General features: G+C 58.1%; 1 protein-coding gene across 2 annotated transcripts in view; it reads right to left on the bottom strand.

The window, feature by feature from the left end:
• The window catches only part of CHRDL2 (chordin like 2), a 28,405-nt gene extending 15,236 nt beyond the window's left edge, over window positions 1–13,169 (bottom strand). The window contains exons 1-4 of one of the 2 annotated variants that reach the window (XM_083816721.1): window positions 12,512–13,169; window positions 4,875–4,987; window positions 4,306–4,399; window positions 3,261–3,403 (exon numbers count right to left, since the gene is read on the bottom strand). In XM_083816721.1, coding sequence (XP_083672847.1) covers window positions 3,261–3,403; window positions 4,306–4,399; window positions 4,875–4,987; window positions 12,512–12,593 — 432 coding nt within the window. In that variant the 5' untranslated portion in view covers window positions 12,594–13,169. Of the gene's footprint in view, window positions 1–3,260; window positions 3,404–4,305; window positions 4,400–4,874; window positions 4,988–10,707; window positions 10,932–12,511 lie in introns of those variants that run through there. The other variant, XM_083816722.1, reaches the window with a different exon arrangement.
• Between the last annotated feature and the right edge of the window lie 699 nt (window positions 13,170–13,868).

The following is a 13,868-nucleotide window of genomic DNA, read 5'->3' as shown; positions in this document are numbered from 1 at the left end:
TAGCGAGGGGCCCAAAACTGAACACAGTACTCAAGGTGCGGTCTCACCAGAGCCGAGTACAGGGGCACAATCACTTCCCTGGCCCTGCTGGCCACACTGCTTCTTATACAGGCCAGGATGCTGTTGGCCTTCTTGGCCACCTGAGCACACTGCTGGCTCATATTCAGCCGACTATCAACCAATACTCCCAGGTCCCTCTCGGCCAGGCAGCTTTCTAACCACTCATCTCCCAGCCTGTAGCTCTGCTTGGGGTTGTTGCGCCCCAGGTGCAGGACCCGGCACTTGGCCTTGTTGAACTTCATGCAGTTGACCTCAGCCCATCGCTCCAGCCTATCCAGATCCTCCTGCAGAGCCTTCCTGCCCTCGAGCAGATCGACACACGCACTTAGCTTGGTGTCATCTGCGAACTTACTGAGGGTGCACTGGACGCCCTCATCCAGATCATCGATAAAGATATTAAAGAGGACCGGCCCCAGTACCGAGCCCTGGGGGACTCCACTAGTGACCGGCCTCCAACCAGATTTGACTCCATTCACCACAATTCTTTGGGCCCGGCCATCCAGCCAGTTTCTAACCCAGCGAAGCGTACGCCAGTCCAAGCCCCGAGCAGCCAGTTTCTTGAGGAGAATGTTGTGGGGAACGGTGTCAAAAGCCTTACTGAGGTCAAGGTAAACCACATCCACAGCCTTTCCCTCATCCACCAAGCGCGTCACTTTGTCACAGAAGGAGATCAGGTTCATCAAGCAGGACCTGCCTTTCATAAACCCATGCTGACTGGGCCTGATCGCCTGCTTGCCCTGCAAGTGCCGCGTGATGACCCTCAAGATAATCTGCTCCATAAGGGTAGGTAGTGCCTTGCCCTCAGGCACTGTTAGCACCACCAGATCTGAAACAGCCACCACACACCTGCAAACACTCCGTAACACCAACTCAGAGCAGCGCAAGAACCTGTTCCCTAACAGATCCCAGGACGAGGAACTGCAAGGGGTAGGTGGAGAGGGGAATCACGATGCTGAACCCAGAGCCAGGTCCACCCCATAGCTTTGCCCTCCCTCAGTGTGGGGCGATTCGATAACACCAGAAGCGAGCAGAAAGGCACTGGGCCAAGAGCTCTGGGTGGATGTTCAGGTGCAGACTTTTTTGCACTGGCTTGGTGGTTGCTTTGGAAAACACCTGTAGCGATACAAGCTGAAAACCATGGCCAAAGCCGGTCCTGACTTCAGTGCATCCCAGTCCCATTTTGGTCAGCAGATCTGCAACCTTTAGCTGCAGGGCTGAGGTTTTGCTGCTTTGCAGAAGGGTTGACGGGGATGTTGAGCAGCCCAGCAGCAGCAGACCCCAGCAGCACGGCCATCTTCTCCGCACGGGAATTTTCTCCAGGACGCCACCAAGCTCTCGCTCAATGGAAAGCAAGAGGTCAACCAAGGATGTCCCTAAAATCTAAATCACAGCAGCTTCTCCTGCCATCAAAAAGCCCAGCCACCGCGCGGGGGACACGAAGAGGAAGCAGAAATCTGGTGGATCTCGTGGAGGTCGCTGCCAACCAAACCCTTCAGGGACCTGCACGTGGGCCAGACCTGCAGGGAGCAGGGCTTGGCCAGGGAACCACGTTCTCCTTTCTCCTTCTGACCAGCGGGCCACTGCAAAGACCTGCCCTGGGCAGGAGAGATCACGTCATAAAAAGCAGGATTTAGGCTGGAGGCCCTGGTCTCAGGACGGTTTTCAAAGACGTTTAGCCCAGCTGTTCCCGCAGCTGTTCTAACAGCTGACAACATCAGACACAGCCCGGCAAGACCCCACTGCTGCGAGGCTCACAGTCATCCTTTTATTTTCCCCTTTGTATCCAAGGCATTATCCTAATAAACAGAGGCTGAGCGAGAGCCAGTGCCTCCAAGCGGGACAAGCAGTTCCACAGGCTCTTGGTGATGGTGGGCTTGGAAGAAGGGCCACGTGGGCACTCACAGTTGCATTTGAGGGCTCTTTCCATGGTGTCTGTCCCCATCAGAAGGTGGTCTGGCATCCACTTGGGGTCAGTAAGAGTGGAACCAGCCTCATAAGCTGCATAAAAGCTGTAGGAGTTGGACTCGATGATCCTTGTGGGTTCAGCTCGGGATATTCCATGATTCTCTGATAATTTCCAAGTGTAAGCTCTTGCTCTTGCCACCTAGCTCCCAGCACCTTGCTCCCAGGCTCACGCAGACACCAAGGGCCCAGGCCAGGTGTGCCAGGTATCGCGGACACTCTGCAGTAGAAGCAAGCATCAGCTGATGGCAACCACCACGTGCATGCTCCTGGCATGGAGAAATGAGATGGTTCGGGTTCTTTCACTGCTCTTTCTTCTCTGGCTGAGCTCAGACTAATTCTTTGCTGCAAGCAAAGCACGGACCAGTGGAGCCTGGAACCATCAGGCTCTGCACAACAACCAGTGAAAGCCACATCTGTGCCACCCTCTTGTTTATGGCAGCGTCCAAGTCCAGCAGTTTCTAACGCCCTTCCTCACCGTCTCTCGAGGAGGAGGAACTCCTCCAGCCATCTCCCGACACTCAGCTCCTGGCTCGCGCAGCCCACGCTCCGCACACCTTCACCATCACCTCTGGCCAGGCTGCTTCCTGCCCCCCGAGCAATGCTTCTGATTCACTGCTTCTGATTAAATCTGAGCACGTGGGATGAAGATCACCAGGAGCCTGCCCGTTGCCATCCCCGACTTCCGGGTTCGCAGCGAATGTCCCCACCTCGCTGCCACCACCCCCAGCACCCAGCAGTGGCTGGGAGCCACCAAATCATTTCTGGAGCTCAGCTCAGCCCCACCAGCTCCACGCCAGGCTCAAGATCCCAAGAGCTTCTGAAGCCCAAGAGCTGGCCCCTCACGCCCATGGCACCTTGCAGGCGGGCTGAGCTCTCACAGATCCCCCTCGCTACAAACTCATCGGCTTTGTGCAGGTGCAGGAAGGCTTCCAGCTCTCCTTTTTGCCTTAAGATGTCCCAGTGGGGCAGGTGGGACAGCTGGATGCTGCAGAGACCAGTCTCCATCCCCTGGGACAAGGCTCTGCCCCCTGCCCACCCCAGGGAGCCCTGGCTGTGCCAGCCCTGAACCCATCCGTGAGATTTCCAGCAAATAAGTGGTGTGACCAGACGTTCAGGCTACTTTCCCCAGTCTGCTCCAGCACAGCAGAGGTTTTTAACCTAGCAGGACATTGCAGGGGTGCAGGAGAAGACCCCAAGCCCCCTCCCCACCTCCCGTGGGCTCCCCGGAGGCTTACGGAGCAGCTGCACTGCACACACTGGTTGGGCTGGCGGCTGGGGAAGAGCTCGCTGGTGGTGAACGTCTCGCCTTGCTGGTACGTCGTCCCGTTGTACTGGCAGGACCTGGCAGGCGCCCGGAGGCCAGAGGGGGAGTTTGGCTCTGGAAAGGAGGATGAGAGAGCAGCGGGGTGAGAGCCAGCCCCTGCCAGCACAGATAACTCAGCAGGTTCCCCCCAGACCAGCCCCAAAGGACGAGGACCTTTTACACTCCCCAAAAGCTTTTGGGGAACGGGGCTGCCCTGACCACGCTGAGCTCACCACAAAGGTGAAACCCAGGCAAGTGTCGTTCATTTTTAGTGGGATTTAATTACCCATGGGAGAAGCCCTTTAGATCTGGCTCTGGCTGATGTTGGAGGTCATCCCAAGTAAGGGAGGGAAAAACTCAAGAATTTTGTGCAAAATCTTCCAAAATGTTCTTTTTTTTTTTTTCTGCATCCAACACATTTTGCAGGCAAATGATCTGGTTAACATGTTAGCTTCTGGTTTGTCACTGAGCTGTGAACTGACATTTTGTCCCTACAAGGCTGCTCAGGATGGGGGGAGCTGCAGAAAGCTGTCTGTTAAAGGGTCCTTTCACATCAAAGTGATATTTTGGGGGAGGCAAGAGCAATGTGGGCAGTGGTCATTGCTGCCTGACCTCCTGAGCAAGGCCAGGCCCAGCCCCACCGTGCTGCTCCCTGATGGCAGTCGAGGCATGTCCCGCATGACTGTGAGCAAGTCCCAAGCCGTGCCTCAGTTTCCCAGCTTGTTAGAGGTCTGCCCGCTTCCTTGGCATGAAAACCCAGGAGGGGACAAGGAGGTTGTGTGTCTCTGGCCCAGCACTGGCGTGGTGACCCCAGGGAGTGACCCACCCCCATAAGGGGTTTTCTTGTCCCCTGTTCACAGCTACAAGCGCTAGGAGCTCACAGCCCCAGATATGTCAGCTCTGGGGTGGGATCTGCTAAACGTGAAACAATTCCCCCCTGGTTCCCGTCATCCCCTTCCCAAGGGACATTCCCCTACCGAGACACCGCGGGCAGCACTGCTGGGGGTCCGTGACGGGGCTGGCGCACTGCAGAGCTGGGCACTGGATGCGATAGCACCTGGTGTTCCCATTCTGAGAAGAGATTAAACCGGTTCTTTTAGCTACACGTTCACCCCACGAGGAAAGAAAGAGCTTCCCAAAGTTACCCCTTCCTTGGCCTTTCTCTAGGGAGCTGGGCAGAGGAGGAGGATTTTGCATGATGGCCCCATTACCTCCTGGACGAGGATGTCTCCATCCTCGGCTCAGACCCTGGTGCCAGCTAGCTCACGGTCTCATCTCTCATCATCAAAGACCACCCATGGTCCCATCAGAGCCCAGAGCCACCTCCATTCACAGCCCATCACCGCTGCTGGGACAACTCCCTCATGAGGTCAACCCAACACCTACGGGGGCATGTGGGGCCTTATCCAAAGGAAAGACATTAATCGAATGCCCCCATGGGACTGGAAGGGGCTTTTCTGGTCAAATTAGACCCCAGGATCAGCCTGTAATGCCCTGACGTGGTGGCACCCTGCTCATCTCTTGTGGCACCCTGCCCAGGACGTACCTCGGAGCAGCTGCAGCGGATGCAGTACATCAGCCCCTGGGGCTCCAGGTAGGGGTGCCAGCTCTCGCCTGGGCTGTACTTCTTGCCGCTGAAGTCACAGAACATATCCGGCCCTGAAAGTCAACGGGGAGAAGCTGCTTGAGAGAAGGAAGCAGACAGCCCCCGGGACAGCTCTCCTCCACCACAGAGGTGATGAGCAGAGCAAGGACGGATCGGTAGCTGCACCATCACCGAGAAGCTGACGGTCACATCCCATCCACCAGCCCAGACCTGGAGACATTCCCCAAAATCCATCTTTTTGCCACGACGTGTTTCTTTAGGCTGGGACCCCTCTGACCAAAGGGCAGCTTTGCCGTGCAAGCTGGATTGCCTTTGCAGAAATTAGAGTCGTCCCTCTAAAACACTTCAAGTATAAAACATTTGGAGCATAAAACATGCTCATTTGGAGGTGGAGAGGTGTCTTCAGGGTGACACCGTGGGACTGGATTTCCCCCAAGAAGACCAGAAGGGCTGTGAGTGGGGGGGGAGAGAGGAGAGCCTGAGATTAGAGCAGTTTCACTATTAACAAAATGGGAAAGGGAAAGGGAAAGGGAAAGGGAAAGGGAAAGGGAAAGGGAAAGGGAAAGGGAAAGGGAAAGGGAAAGGGAAAGGGAAAGGGAAAGGGAAAGGGAAAGGGAAAGGGAAAGGGAAGGGGAAGGGGAAAGGGAAAGGGAAAGGGAAAGGGAAAGGGAAAGGGAAAGGGAAAGGGAAAGGGAAAGGGAAGGGGAAAGGGAAGGGGAAAGGGAAGGAGAAAGGGAAGGGGAAAGGGAAGGAGAAAGGGAAGGGGAAAGGGAAAGGGAAAGGGAAAGGGAGGGGGATCGGGAGGGGGATCGGGAAGGGGAACGGGAAGGGGAAAAGGAAAAAAAAAAAGGTTGACCAAGTCAAACTTTTAGCCCACAGAGCACAAAACCATGTATTTGTCTATTCCTCTCTGATGCTATCACCACGAGAAGAACCATATTCCAGCTTCTGAACTGGAGGCATCCATCCCAGAAAGGATCTGGCCCAGGATGGGTCTGACCATGGCACAGGGGGAAGGACAAGATGGTGCCCAGCAGTACGGGGGAATAAGACACCCTTTGGAGATCCCCCCTCTCCCTACATCTCAGCAGACCCCTGGCAAATCCTCCCCAGCTCCAAGCTGCACTCCAGCCCTTCAGCAGGACGAAGCCATCCTCAAGTCCTGAGGACTTGCGGGTCCATAATCACCACCAACAACCCCGGGCTTTGGCCAGAAAGCCCAATTCAGCCATCCTTAATGTCTGCACCAAAAAACATCGCCTGGCCCTACGGGGTCGAGCTCCAGCCCCATGTAGGTCAGACCTACACGAACCTGGACCCCATACCTCCACCACAGCCTGGTGGCTGTCCCCGTGCCATGTCCCCAAGCCCCGAACAGCTGGAACGACACACCGCTGCTAAGGCTCTTTGGTGAATAAGCACACGCCTGTCCGTGTGTTATTAGTGGTTTAAGTGCTTACAGCCCCACTAAAAACTGAAGGTGATTTAAAAGGTTATGTCATCGAGGGGATTTGAGGTAGTTGGGGCGATTACGTTGCTGGAAGGCAGCTGAGATGTTTATGCTCCCTGAAGTATTTACGGGCCTTTAAAACCTTATGGCGCCCTGGGGGAGAGGGCAGAGGGGAGACAGCTGTTTGCCGAGGCACGGTGCCCAGCTCCCGCCGCCGAAGCTGGAGATGTCACGTCCTTAACGCCAGCATTTCTCCCACCGACCAGGTAAACCTCACACAAACACGTTTTGGTGGGCTGCCGTCCCTCCTGAGGCTACTGAGCATCCTCAGGATGAAGCCGAGTGATGCTCTACAGCAAGCAGGTCATCTGCAGCCGCTGGGAAGGGCAACCCTAGGGGTCTGCCAGCAGCTCCGAGCTCCTCGTTGAGTTGATGGGTTCAGGCATGAGTTTCTCCAGGTTGCACCTTCCAAGCAGGTGGCCACCAGGTGTCCTGACCGCCTGGCCCAAGCTCAGTGCGGTGGGGCCAGCACTGCCTCTGGAGAGGCGGAGATCTGCAATGATTTTCAGGTGGATGCCATCAGAGGGACAGGCTGGGGCGCTCTCCTTTCGCCACTCAGGTCTCTACGTAGTCCTCATAGCGTGCTCCAAACCTCTGACAAGTCAGCAAACCCATATTCCTGGCCATGCACCGGCTTACAGCAAAGCATGCAAAAATGCGGAGTGCATGGCTGGAAATTGCAAATACCAGGGAGAGAAAAAAGAATATTAAAAAAAAAAACACCTCATCGTCACTTTGCAAAAGGGTGAGAAAATGACTTCATTTTTCCCTGCTTGCAGCATCTTCGTGAATTATGCTGAGGGTGAAGAAATCAAGTTGCCTTCATGTGACACGGCCCCACTCGGCTCGCAGGCTCCCATGCCAGTTGGCTGCTTCGTTCAAACATTTAATCACTTGCCTTTCACAAGCGGAGCCCTGGTTTGGGTCCAGCCCTCGAAAGCAGCCTGATTCATGTCTGCAAAGGGCCCGCTGGTAAAATTAAAGCCGACTGGCAGCACTGGGCAGCAGCAGACGCTTGTCCGCATCTCAGCAGCACTATGCCGCCTATTTGGCAAGAGGCGCGCACGTGTTTGGTTAAAAGCGAGCTGGGGTGGATGGAAGGAGGAGGCTTAAAAGCTGGAGGCTCTGGATCATTTTTTCCCATGCCAGGCTAATAATTTCATTTTCAGAGGTCAAAGCTTGGATATCTTCCCAATTCACTCGGAGTGAAAAGCCATTCGTGGCAGCGCGTCGCTCCCGTGCCTTTCAGCCTCCTCGCTTACTGTGTCTCACGCTGCTTTACTTCACAGAACCACAGAATCACAGAATTGTAGGGGTTGGAAGGGACCTCAAGAGATCATCGGGTCCAACCCCCCTGCCAAAGCAGGTTCCCTAGAGCAGGCTGCCCAGGTAGGCATCCATGTGGGCCTTGAATATCACCAGAGAAGGAGACCCCACAACCTCCCTGGGCAGCCTGTCCCAGTGCTCCGTCACCCTCACCATGAAGAAGTTCTTTCGCATGTTGGTGCGGAACTTCCTGGGCTCCATTTTGTGGCCATTGCCCCTTGTCCTGTCCCCACAGAGCACTGAAAAGAGGTTGGCCATGTCCCTCTGTCTCCCACACATAAGATATTTGTAAACATTGCTAAGATCCCCTCTCAGTCTTCTCCAGGCTGAACAGACCCAGGTCTCTCAGCCTTTCCTCATAGGGGAGCTGCTCCAGGCCCCGTATCATCTTTGTGGCCCTCCACTGGACTCTTTCCGGGACATCCCTGTCTTTTTTGTACCGGGGAGCCCAGAACCGGACACAGCAGCCCAGGTGAGGCTTCTCTCATTGCTTCTCATTTTCCAGGGAGGACTCCTGGGCCGTGGAGTGTCCTTGGTTGCAGGACCAAGAATCCAGGTGAAGCCATCCTCCTCCATCCGCCTCCGAGGCACAACCAGGCCGCGATGTCCTAAACCTGGAAACCCCACACCTGGAGGGGGCCCCACGGCAGCAGGGATCATATTTGGGAAGGACTGAGCTCCCCGTTGTGAAAACATCCACAAACAGGCCCCATCCAACCGCTTGCTGACCAAATGCACGAGCCCCTGATACGGGACTGCGCCCTTCGGAGCACCGTTATGGGCGGTAGGCCTCCCCGGCCACCAGCCGCTTTCTGAGGCAGCTCCAGCCCTGTTCTGGGTGAGGAGCATCTGGTTAAACCCACTGAAGGCCCCAGGTGGGATTCGGGGCCAGCGGCCCAGCCCCACTCACGTCTGGAACCGATCTGGCACAGGCTGTCCCCAAACAGTGCCCACGCATTTGGCAGAGCCCCCGTAGGCACTGCCAACGCCACGCTGGGGAGCGTGCCAGGAGTAGGAGCCCGACACCCCTGGGCAATGCTTGAGGCTGTGCCCAGGCCCTAGTTTACTCTAATTATCATTAATTACCTTCAGTTATCATTAATTATCATTAATTGCATCCTGGGTAGCAAGGACAGTGTGTGATAGATGGAAAGTATGACAGGGGGTGAGGCAAGAGAGGGCTGTTGCAAAGACAGGGGTGATGTCTGGCCACGGCAGGGACAGAAAGAAGCAGTTGGCCAGGGGCAAAGCCTGGGAGGCTTAGGACAGGCATTGAGGGACATTTTCTGGCTGTAAGGAGATTTAAGCACCACATTAGGCTGTTGTGGAGGCTCTGAGATGCTGTCTGAACCCACTGGAGCTGCACCTTCATGAGACCATCTAGAGACACCAGTGCGAGGTGTCTCAAATAAACCCAAAGGCATGGAGAGCCCCCTCCTGCGCTGCCTGCGGTGACCGCCGACACCTCCCTCACGCCACCAAAACTGCTCTGATGCCTCTTTGAGACAGATCCTGGATGCAGACAAGTCCCCTTGGCCTGTGCGTCCATGAGAGCTGTCCCCTGAAGCTCCCCGACGCGCTGGCACAGCCGTTTGAGCCGGTTCACTGCGTCCCCAGCAGCAGCAGGCTGGGAGGACGAGGACGTCCCCGTGGGTCTCTCAGTGTGTCACGACTTATCCCAGTGCCTGAACGCTTTGGCCACGGCTGCACCAGGGGCTAACGCGGGTGAGATGCTCTCCTGCACTGGTGCTGAGCCCCACTGCGGTCTGTTAGCAGGAACCAAAGCGAGCTATTCAATCCTCACGCGTGATCGCTACCGAAACGCCGTGTTCGGCCGCCGAACCCTCCTTTGCTCGGCTGTGCTCACTTCGCTCCCCTCGGGATACGAGGACTGGTGCTCGGTGCGTTTACTTGTGCCTGTGCAGGACCTCGTCCTCACACCCCCTGCTCCCGGAGTGGGGTATCCAGACCCGTGATGAAGATCCTGATGGGTCATGGGGGTTAAAAGCAGCTTTTACATCCCAGGTTGGACATTCCCGGGGCAACATTCACCTTCACGCACCTATCCCCAGCGTGGGCTCACGGTCTAAAGCTTGAACCGTGGCTAGAAAGGGGCAAAAACACAAGACCCAAAAGCACAGAAAACGAGGGTAAACCCACTCCACTCTGCTCGCCCCCCAGCCCCGTGCCTCAGTTTCCCCAGCAGGGAGTTTCCCTCTGGATCCCAGCTTTCCCAGCAAGGATGCTACCGAAAAATGCCGCAGGTTTCAGCAAAGACACGACACCCTTGCTTCTCCCCGTGCCTCTCTGTGCCTCTCTCCCCAGCCCTGGCGCAGGATTTCCCCCTCCCCACGGTCCCCGTTGTTCCCCAGAGCCCTGCCCCATGCAGGACACGTCTCAGACGGGCTCCTGGCCCCAGCATTTTGGATGTCAGGCACCTGCCACGCCAGGCGAGCAGTTTGTGCAAAGCAGAGTGCAAGCTTTAAGAGCAGCCATAAATAAAGTGAAAAAAAAGCACTGTCTGGTACAGAAAGTCCAGGCGCTCCCGTGACAGCCCGGTATTTATGAAGGGCTTAGAACGCAACTGAGCTGCGAAGGGACTGGTTAAAACACATCAGGCTCTTGACATGTTGCATCCTAACGTCTCCGCTCGTGTCCAGATCACTTCCCACACGTTTGCCTTACTCAGCCCTGGGCTGGACATCTCTTCTCAGGGCTTTGGGAGCCCAGAAACCCCTGCAGCTCTGCAAACGCAGCATCATGAATTATCACTGAGCTGCCCAGGGCCAGGGCAGAGGAGCCAAGGAAAGCCCCGCACCCGGCGTGTCCCCGGGGGGCTACAGGAGCAGCGGATGAGGCCCCGTTTCCCTCTGCTCCTCCCCAGGAGGGACACCTGGATGCCTAAATCGGGGCGTGCAGCCCTCACCTCTCCCTTACCGTGGCCACCGGCAGGATTTTTGCTTTCCATCCCGGTTCCTCCCATCCTGGAGCACTGCGTCCCTCATCGTGCTGGATTCAAACCCGGTGCGAAGTTTAAAAGCAGGGCTAGGCAGAGCCCCTTTCTCCAGAAGCCACGGGATAAACAAATGAAAAGAGCAACTTCCAAGCTCCTGGGGAGAAGCACTGCCCTGCGCTCTCCAGAGGTGCTGGTGTTTAAATGCCTCCAGCCAAAACATCGTTGCGCTAAACTATTGCCGCTGAATTACTCACAGCGGACGGGCTGCAGCACTTTCAGCCCAGTAACCTGTGCCTCCGATATTTTTTCAGCGGAGAGTGTAAATCCCCTAAAATAGCCTGTTTCTATGGGCAAATTCTTCTTTTCTGACTTGCCTTGAAGCCCGAGCCTTTCTGCTTTCTCACCTATTTTTAGCCAAGACACTGTAGGTCTCTTGGCTGATGAGCCTGCTTGTAACTAATTCATTCCTGCCTTCGTTCGCCCCAAGTGCTTGGCCTCGAGCGAAACAGGAGGCAGCGAGCGGCGGAGGTGAGCGGAGGAGCAGAGCCCATGCTCTGACCTTGGCACCAAGCCCAGCGAGGGGGGCTCCAACCCCGTCCCCATCCCACAGTCCCCAGTTCTTTGTCACCATCGCCACGGAGCCCCCGGCGCTTCCCCCCAGGCTGGGTCCGTCCTCAGACACGCCCGGATCCCCCTGGGACCAAGGACCGTGCCCGGGTGGTTCTGCTCATGCAAACCCCCCGATTTGTGCCCAATCTGGGGGCTCTGCTACCACCTCCAAAGAGCAAAGAGCTCACCAGCATCTGTGTCACCTTCGGGGAACGTCCCCATCCTCCTCCTAACGCGGGTACCACGGCTGACGCAGCCCTGTCGGAGCGAGGACTCAGACCCATCGTGCAAAAAAAAAACAATGCCGCGGACCGAGCTCGGCAGATTTTCATAAGAGCAGGGAAGGGAAAGGACCCAAACTCACTCAGATTTTGCCCTCTGGGGCTCCACACAGCCCCGAGGAGCAGAGGCTGGAAACCTCGCTGTGTTTTTGCCCCATTCCCTTGCACCCACAGCCCTCGCTCGCATCCCGATCCGGCCACCTGCTTTTCCCCCAGCCCCACCCCACCTCCAAAAGGAGCAACCCGGCGCCCACATTTTGGGTCCGTGCTCCAGGAGGGCGACTCTTTGCCGAGAGCCTAACGCAGCGCTGGCACCGGGCGAGCCATAAATCACCCTACCGCAGCCACCGGCCCCCGTGGACTCTCCTGGGATTTGGGTAGATTAAAGGGGAGAAGAAGTGTAGGGTCACAACGGGTCCTGCTCGCTGCCCGGCGCTCGGGTGGCTTCGTGATGCTGCAGGGGTGCCCAGCACCTCCAGCACCCTCCGGGCTGCTCGAAAACCTGGGCGAGTCCTTCGAGACGTCTCGTCCAAGCCTCCCTTCCCTTCCCCATCCCAAATCGTCGCTGGGAGCAGAAGCAGGAGAGAGGGCAAGCGTCGGGCAAGGAGAAAAGCCCCCAGCTTCGGTCTTGGGGGTGGGAGGGGGGGGTCGTTTCCCCAAAATGCTCATCCCTCCATCGCTCTCGGAGGTGAGAAGCAGCGGGGTGGGACGGGACCTGCGCGGGGCTGCAAATGAGCCCCCTGTCCTGCGCGACACCCAGCCCCCAAGCCCTGCCCTCGAAGCCCCCCTGCTCCTTTTTTTTTTTTGGGGTGTGGGGGGGGTGATGGGGAAACTGAGGCACGGAGGGACCCCGCGGGGGCCAAGCAGGCGGGGGAGGGGAGAGGGGGCTACTTACGAGCCCGGGCTCGGCCCTCGGAGGCGAAGAGGAGCAGCAGGCACCGGAGGAGGAAGGCGAGGGGGCCCGCACCGGGAAGCATCGCAGCCCGGCGGTCGGTGCCCGGGGGGGGGGCTTCGGTGCCGGTACCGGGGGTGTCTCGGTGCCGGTGCTCGGGAAAGCTCCGGTCCCGGTTCCCGGGGGTGTCTCGGTGCCGGTACCGGGGGGTGTCTCGGTGTCGGTGCCCGGGGTTGCTCCGGTGCCGGTGCCCGATGTCCCCGGTGCTGCTCCCGGGGCGCTGCGCGGCGGTGGCTCGGGGCTGGGGGCGGGGGTGGAGTGCAGGAGGTGGGGGGGGGGGGACGGGGTCCCGGGACCGGTGCTCGGGGCTGCTGCTGCTGTCCCCGGGACCGGTGCTCGGGGCTGCTGCTGCTGTCCCCGGTGCTCGGGGGTGTCCCGGTGCCGGTGTCCCGGGATGTCCCGGTGCCGGTGTCCCGGTGCTCGGGGGTGTCCCCGTGCTCGGGGGTGTCCCGGTGCCGATGTCCCGCTGCCGGTGTCCCGATGTCCCGGGGGTGTCCCGGTGCCGGTGTCCGGGGGTGCGGCGGTGCCGGTGCCGGTGCCGGTGCCCGGCGGGGTTCGCCTCGCTCCGATCAAAGGCGCCTCCTTTAGGAGAGCGAGGAGTTTGTTTGTTGGTATTAAAGGCGGAGGTTGGGGGGGGGCGGGGGGGGTGTTAGGAGGAGGGGGGAGATCCGCAGGGTGGCTTTTTTTGATTTTTTTTAATTTTTATTATTACAATTTTCCCTTTTTTTTTTTTTTAATGGGGGGGGGGGGGTTAGGGAGGAGTAGGGAGCCACACGCTTTAACCCCTGCAGCCACTGCCCGGGCCGGGGGGGTCGGATCCTGCCCCGGGGTGCTCCAGGAGCTGGGCTTAACGCCCACGGCACCACCCGCACCCCCCCCCATCTTCTCCCCCTTGCCCCCAGCCGGGCACGGGGGAGCCACGAAGCCCCCCACCCCCCCCCCCCACTCGTCCCGGACAGACCCAAGCCCCACGCTGGGGCTGAGCCCCCCCTGCTCCATCCGCCCCATCGCGGGGCCCGGCAGAAACGGGGGGGGCCGCAGCCTCCCCTCCTGGGGCTCTGCTCAGCCCCCGGGGCTGCACTACCCACGGCCCAAAGAGCTCAGGACCACCGGGCCCTCACAGAGATGGGTTCCCGCAGCCCCCTTGCACCCCCGAGACTGGATTTTGCCTGGATTTTTACCCGATTTCTCCTACTACAGCTTTTTTTTTTTTTTTTTTCCCCATGGGGTCTCCCTCCTCTTCCTCATGCCGCCGGCCAGGGAGGGGCTCCCCTCCCCTTCGGTCCCCTATCAGCCGCGT

The sequence above is a fragment of the Anser anser genome (assembly GCF_964211835.1).
Source record: "Anser anser genome assembly, chromosome: 1".
Taxonomy (NCBI): domain Eukaryota; kingdom Metazoa; phylum Chordata; class Aves; order Anseriformes; family Anatidae; genus Anser; species Anser anser.
Note: the sequence above shows the minus strand (reverse complement) of the source record. Positions and strands in the feature narration are given on the sequence as shown.